Source organism: Corapipo altera, unplaced genomic scaffold, assembly GCF_003945725.1.
Source record: "Corapipo altera isolate COAL_440 unplaced genomic scaffold, ASM394572v1 56, whole genome shotgun sequence".
Lineage (NCBI taxonomy): Eukaryota > Metazoa > Chordata > Aves > Passeriformes > Pipridae > Corapipo > Corapipo altera.
In genome coordinates, this window is record NW_020884896.1 from 3,741,186 (window position 1) to 3,748,865 (window position 7,680).

Consider the following 7,680-nt stretch of genomic DNA (forward strand, 5'->3'; position numbering starts at 1 on the left):
AGTTGATGTAACAACATATTTTTTGCTTTCTGATCTCTTTGTTCTTTCTTTCTTTTCTTACCTTTCAGACAGCTCTCATTTCTGTTTTTAAAGAATTTCATAGTGCAAGCCCCAAATTTTCAATTTTCCTTGCAAATTTGATCATACAATAAATGAAAATGTGACTGCTTTAAGCTTTCAAATGTCTATTTATTTCTTTTTGCCTCAGTATTTTGTGGGTTAGAAGAAGTTGCTTAGGGCTATTGTCACATATTACATTTAATAACCATATATTAGGAAACAATTTTATGTACTACAGCTACTTGTTTAGAAAAATTTCAACAGTGGTTGTTATAGCATTCATAGAAATTCTCCCAGAAAAGTGGTGGTTGTTTGCACCTATTCTAACTCGCTGGTTTTATTTCTGTATATGGTTATTTCTAACATTTTCACAGATGAGAATTAATTTAATGTACTACCCATTTATTGTCAGAATCTTGCACTGGACTCAATAAAATGTGACCATTGAGTACAGAAGATAGCTGTAGTCAATTTAAGGATTGCAGGAAATGTTACAACAAAAAGACTTCAGTGTATTGTTTTCTGGGCGTGTGATTATGTAGACATTTTTGATGCAGTGATCAGACAATCTCAAGAGTTGAATACTTTTGGCATGTTATGCAGGAGTTTAGGTCAATATAAACTGAAAGTCACAAAATAATGAAACATATACCTACATTGCAAGGTATACATTATAAAAGGTTGATTTAGTAAACATAGCAGCTTCCTAAAAGTTTCTGCAGTACTGGTGTGACCTGTGTGCCATGGTGGTGCATCAACACTTGTTATAGCGAAAATGGCCCAGGGACAGAGACCAGAGAGGATAACACTCAGATCAGGTAAACATAGAGGAACATTCCTGTAGCATTAAACCTGCATTATATGGGAAAACTGTGGCTTAAACAGGTTTTAAAATGGCTTTTGGTGGTGTCTTTGCAAACACATGCTTCTTCTTCCCAGCACCCCCCATGTTATCCATGCAGGAATGTCCTGCATAGCCCCATTTTATCCATGCAGGAGTGTCCTGGGAAGGTGTCCTGAGGTGTGTCCCATTGGCCTTTGTTAACCTCTTCCTGTGATTGGGTGTTCCTGTAAACCCCTTGAGACTTCTAATTGGTTACTCTGTGAATCCTCCTAAACCCTATAAATGTAACATCCCCAACAATAAACGCTCTCTTGCCTCCTCTCCACGCCCGGTGTCCTGTCTGCCAGCCATGAGGCCACGTGCGGGGGGGGGGGGAGGGGGGAACACCTCTCCCCTCCAGGCTCAGGGCCTGAAAAAACCCCTGAGAAACCCCTGGAGTTTCAGGGACAGAGACCAGAGAGGATAACACTCAGATCAGGTAAACATAGAGGAACATTCCCATTGCTAATCATATGGAAAATACTTGTTTTTTGATGGATTACTTATGTTTCTGCCTTCACAATTCCTTCTGCAAGCTCATTTTATTAATTTAATTAACAGGTATTTTTTCAAGGATACAAATGCTATTTGGGCGAGTAGGATCAGAGAAAAAGGGAGTGTGTGCAATTTAATAGCTTTGTACTATTAATCCAATAAACCATCATGGTACTTTCAATCTAATAAACCATCACAGTATATTCTATCAATTGTGAGTCTGGTGTTATGGTGCACTGCTTCACTGAATGCCATGGTCTTTCATATCTAAAGAAGGGCTTTCACATCTTGTAAGTTATTGCAAGGAATCTAAGCAGCAGCATCTCTTCATTAGTCCCAACTACCTTTAATTAAAAATCTTCAATTGACTTGGCATAAGTGATGACTAGTGAATATATCACTAAAGTGACAAATACATATGTAAGAAATTTAAGGTGCATTGTAGTATTTTTTTACCATGGCTGATTGAGCAAGTCCTGTAATTATCATCACTCATCTACAACTGACTTTATCCACAAAACTTATTTTTAGAATGGACTCTATCCAAGCACAATGAACAGTTAAGTTCCAAGCTTGCAAATGACAGTCTGTCCTCTTCTTTTCTGTTGCTCATTTATCATTGTCGTGCTTACAGCCTCTGTAATAATTTCAGACATATAAAGTAATGGCGGTTTAGACTGCTTGGTATTTGTCATTCAGTATACTGGAAGAACTACAAAGTTAAATATGATTACATTGCCATTATATCTTCATTTTAATGATTTTAAAAAGAAGAGGAAATATTAAGGTACTTAAACTGATGTGAATAGGTGACACGTGAAACAACATGAAAATCAGTAAGAGAAGGCAAAAAAATTAAATTATAACATCCCTAAACACCCTGTGTAAGAATTTGCCATTTTAAAGTATGCGACATAATCCTGGAAACAAAGAAAATGTTAGAATAAATGTGTATGTTAATGACATTCCAGATGCTTGTCTAGAAGCAAAGTTGTATCAAAGGTTTTTGTAAATTGTTAACAAGATACTGTTGGCAATATTCTTCGTGCCCTCCCCACCTCCCTCCCCCAATTTATTTGATGTAATAGTATGTCAGAAGGAGTCCAGACAGTCCTTAATGATTATAGCCCTTCAGGGTCTTTTGCAAAAGGAGGGGGTGTGACTCCTACACAATGTCATAGTTTTCCAAAGGATAATGAAATCCACTAAAGTATGACTGCATTCTTTCTGAATTACAGCTGTAAAGCTAGTAAAAATCAGAACTAAGAAAAGAGTAGGGAAAATGGGGTATGAAAAGAAATTATTTTTCTTTAAAAGGGCACAATTTGGCTGTGACATATTCAAGAACAAATGTTCAAATAGTGTATAAAGCAGAACTTTGTCAGTAATCAGTTAGGAAACTTCATACTTAATTATTGTTTCTCAGCTAATACCAAGGATTATAAGGATTTAGAGAAAGAACTTAGTCAAATTTCCACCACATATCTCATCTTCAGAACAATGGATTGCACATCTGCAAACATTGTACATGCCAACCTGGAGTACTTCATTCTCCAGCAGATTCTGCTGGTTCAGAACCATCAAATCCCATTTCATCAAGGATACTGTACAGTACTAGCTTTTATTTTGAGGTATTTGTATTCAAACCAATTTTTTAAGTTCACCTCAAGGTGCGACAAATAGTAATGAAATGCTACAGTGACAGGCTGGAAGATATTTATAGTATTATTCAAGTAAAATAGATTACTTAGTTTGGTATTTGCAACATACTGTTACTACCAAGTCATTTGGTAATAAACAGTAGAATATCAGTCTACTTGAAATCCAGTTGAATGTGTGCTTTTCAAGGGGGCTGTGCTGTTGGCCATTGCTGATTTATATAACTGAAACTCGAATTCTACTTTATTAAGTAATGGTTTAATTTTGCTGGCTTCATCATATTAAAATGAGATACGAAACCAAGTGACAATAGCAGTATAATAGCTGTTTGAACTTTGACCATGAGAGTTAGGACATCATAAAGTGGTGTCTTCTGTGTCTCACTCTCTGCTTCCCTTTCATCAAAAGTATTATTGATCATTAATGCCAAAATGAAAAATAAGAGGTAGCAATTCATATAAGAAAACATTTGGATGGCATCTGTTCTACGTTAGGTGTAGTTAATGGTCATGCTTGCAACCACAGATGTAATATTTACATCCATTGAAATAACGGAATTGATTAAATGTGATAAGAGAAGAGTGATACCAGCTGCTCCAAAGCATTGTTTTTTGTAAATTTGATTGATGTTGATGGGGCATGTTTTGGATCTGCAGAATATCAGTAAGAAGATGAAAAAGAATCACAACTAGTCAAGCAGTTCATTACTTTTCTTGAGCAAAAAAAAAAGAAAAATCAAGAAAGAACAGTAGTGAACGCAATAATTGTATTTGCAAACACTGTATAAGCTCTGCATAGATTGACATAGAAGGAAAATCATAGGTTTTGATTAATGTTAATAACACATCACTAAAGCAGTTTGCAGATATCAGCTAGAGACTCACTTAGAAACATGGTTTGTAGCTACTGAGTATGGTATTGAGCATCAGATACTTTGTATTAAAAATTTTCCCTGTCAAGCAAATGAAATGAGTTTAACTTGGAGGAAAACATAAAGGGACAGAACAAAAGAAATGGGGTCCTCAGATATGAGGAGCTTTTATTGAAGAGTGTCTATATCATCTATCTATGAGTGTAAGATTTTTTTTTTTGTTGTTTTACTTTTTTTTTCAGTACTGTAGCTGTATGATTGTCCTCTTGTTCTTAGTAGTAACAAAAGAGAAAGAAAAAAAACTCCCTAAAATCTTGTCCTCCCCAGGAGATATTTGAGGAACAAAATATCCCCAGTACTCTTATCCAACTGGCAGTTATCAATGTCTTCTCTCCTTTTATTTTATTTCTGCTCTTTACTATATGGAAAATGTATCAGTTTTACCCTGGTCAGTGCTATTTGTAGGTTCCTTTTATTCCACAATCTGATGTGAAAAACTTCCTAGGAAAAATGAATATCATTTGTCTATGATTTATAAGCAATCTTTGCTATTGTAGACACAACACTGATCTGTCAGTTCACAGTTGTGAATCGCTGGTGCCAGAAGTTGTTCCACCATACCATGGGCCTGCTCTGATCTAGTTATTGACTCCTTTTGCTGACCCATTCCCATGGGTATGCTGGACAGCATAGCCCTCCTGGAGGCTCTGCTTGGCAGCAGAGAAAGCAGAGGTGCTGGAACATGTGTTCCTATACTTTACAGCAGTCAGAGATTTTCCTGACTCAAAAGTTTTTTTTAGTGGGTTCTCTAGACAGCATATCCTCTTTCACAGAGGAAAGCAAATCTAGAATATTATGAAGCTCAACCCTGAAGTTTTTATGATGCTGGAGTTTGAGATTGTTCAGAGCTGAACACTGATTGAGACTTAATATTAAGTATTCTGTTTCAATAGAAATGAATTCTTTCTTGCTTCCAAACTCCTCTAAATTGTGAAGTTCCAGTGTTTTAATATTCACCTATCTTAGCAGATGTTTTAATTATTATTGTACTTTAGTGATGAAAGGAATGCATAAGGCTGTGTGATTTACTATACCCGTCATTGTAGGGAAGGTAGGCTTGTGATTGTTCCTGTGTAAAAATACTATCCTGTGTTATCAGAAGTACAGATACAAAAAAACAAAACTAGACTTTCCTGTAAAACATTCATTAGGAGTGTTTTTGTAAAAAAAAAAATTACGCTTTTAATGCTTGGCTATACGTATTTAGTGTAACCATCAAATCAGCTTGAATGCACTTATAGAGAACATTACTGTATTAATTTAAAAAAACATTAATGATTTTATGAAGAAAGTCTATTTATTCTCATGGAAGTGAAATGAAGGTTAGATTTGAGTTCTAGTCCTGATACTTGTGCACAGAGTCTTGAAAAACTAAATCAAAACAAAGTTCTAAACTAGTCATTATAACTGAAAACATCAAGCAGCATTAACATTCTTTTTTAACTTGCTTTCACATTTCAGGGTTGGCACACTGATGAATTCTGTATTCTGTGGAGAATACAATGGGTAGAGCTGTCAAAAATTAACTCCTTTTCAACAGCAAAAAACATCAATTGAAATTTCTGTCTAACACCCTTATTGACTTCCTTTTTAATTTTTTTCACAGCGGATCTTTCTCAAAGCTGGAAGTGAGGAAGAAATCTTTGCACATCTTGGCTTGGATTATGTTGAACCATGGGAAAGGAATGCTTAAAATGATTTGCCACAGTACATTCATCAATTGAAAGCAATGGTCTTTCTGTCCATATCTCAGTGTAATTTAGATATATAATGCAATATGTGTTTCTGTGACAACTAAAAAATTTAAATATATTAGACATCTTTGCACATGCTAATGTTCCTAGAAAAGCTCAAGCTTTTCAGAATCTTTTCCAGTCTTTTCTGTGTTAGTTTTTGAAGTTACGATGTGGAAGTGATAAGATAGAGCTTGTTTTGGGGGAAAATTTGAAATTGGTGAGATTTTTGCTTCTAATAGGAATTTAACATTCCTGTGAACAATACTTGCTTTTTAAATAGTCAGCTGTGACAATACCTAAATAATTCAAAACATCTGAGCTGAGTCAAGAAATTAGTGAAAGGTATGCTTATCGTTAACTGAATTTCTTAAGTATTTTACTGAATCCATATATAAAATTGCTACTGTATATAAGGCTTAATGACCTAGGCAGGACCTACTTTGCAGTCTCAGCAACTTGAGGCTTCAGCTGGAATATTTTTCTACATAAGGCTGTAAACAAGTTGATAATTCAGTGACAGTTAAAAAAACATAACACAGAAAGGTATTTTGAAAAGAAAAATATTATAAATTTGGAGTACTGATCTGGACTAAAGATGATTTAGGTTATGTGGTGTGATGGTCCTCAATCAGGAATTTGAATTATAATCTGCATGAAAACAACTGTTTCAACTGTTAGGCTGGTAACCCTCAAAGATGAAAGCTTTTCATTGTCTGTGCTCAATTTAGATAGCAGGAAATTTATTTATTAGTAGATATATATGCATTGGAAAGGAAGTTTACCTGAGCTATTGGCTATTGGCTACTCTAGAAAGGTATACCCTCTTTTTAGTCAGAAGTTTACCTGGGATGTGAAATAAAAATAATCCTATAAAGTATTTTGGTTTCAGAAAATGTCCAGGTAGCTTTTGTCACTGTAATGATAATGAAGAATTTGTAATACAGTTATCCTTTTATGAACAAGGGCATTTACTGCTTTAGGACATGAAGCTGTTCACTGACCAGTCATTGTCATTTGTAGAATAAAGGTGATTAAAAACACCAAGAATGGTCAAATAATTTTCTTTCTTAGAAGTCTGAACTTTTTTTTCCTCAGTTGAGGCTGACTACAGCTCTTGAAATGATGGGGAAAGAATGGCAGTGACAGGGCAATGCACAACAATTATTACTTACAGTAAAGGCTTCCCATATTCAAACAATATTTGATACTCAGAAAAAGTATGCTGAATTTGTTTACTCATTTTAGAAGACTGCATCATAAGCTATTCTAAAACCTCAGGTAGGGATGTAGAAAAATGTGATAATGGCAGGAATTTTCTTCTTGCCTGTGTCAAATCATCCTATTTAAGTGCAGTTTTGCTAACTGAGCTGAAAATACAATGCTACTTTCTAAATTGCTCCAACTATGAAGCACTGGCATTGGTTTCTGCATTATGGTGCTGAAGTGTGAAGTATCTACTCTGTGTTTTGCATCAGGGTGCTGACACTTACGTGCCAGTGGCCTTTTTTAGTCCTAGTGCAAGAGAACAAAAGCCTCGTCTGAATATTCTTTCTATTTGGCCAACATTTATCAGAAATTATGCATTCCAGTTGTGCTGTTTTTGCATTACATTCTGAATTACACATAAATAAATAACTTCCATCTTGTCTGCCTATACATGACATAATTATGCCACCTATAAGGGAGAAGATACCAACACAACTTCTGGCGGCTCCTTCAAGATTGAATGATATAGTAATTGGAGTTGGATCAGGGGTTGGACTTGATGATCTTGGAGGTCTTTTCCAACCCAATCTATTCTATGATTCTATGATTCTATGAAAGAAAACAGCATATCCCTTTATTCTTTTATTTCCCTCAATTTTTCTGAGCTTTAGTTAGAATACATCTTACAGCTTACTCACTGAATCAACTAT

At 35.2% G+C, this 7,680-nt stretch overlaps 1 protein-coding gene across 2 annotated transcripts in view; it reads left to right on the forward strand.

Moving 5' to 3' along the window:
* Nucleotides 1-6,318, forward strand: part of DNTT (DNA nucleotidylexotransferase) — an 87,105-nt gene extending 80,787 nt beyond the window's left edge. For both annotated transcript variants that reach the window (XM_027647817.1, XM_027647818.1), the window contains one exon: nt 5,635-6,318. In XM_027647817.1, the coding sequence (XP_027503618.1) occupies nt 5,635-5,721 (87 nt within the window). In that variant the 3' untranslated portion in view covers nt 5,722-6,318. The remainder of the gene's footprint in view (nt 1-5,634) is intronic.
* Nucleotides 6,319-7,680: the final 1,362 nt, after the last annotated feature.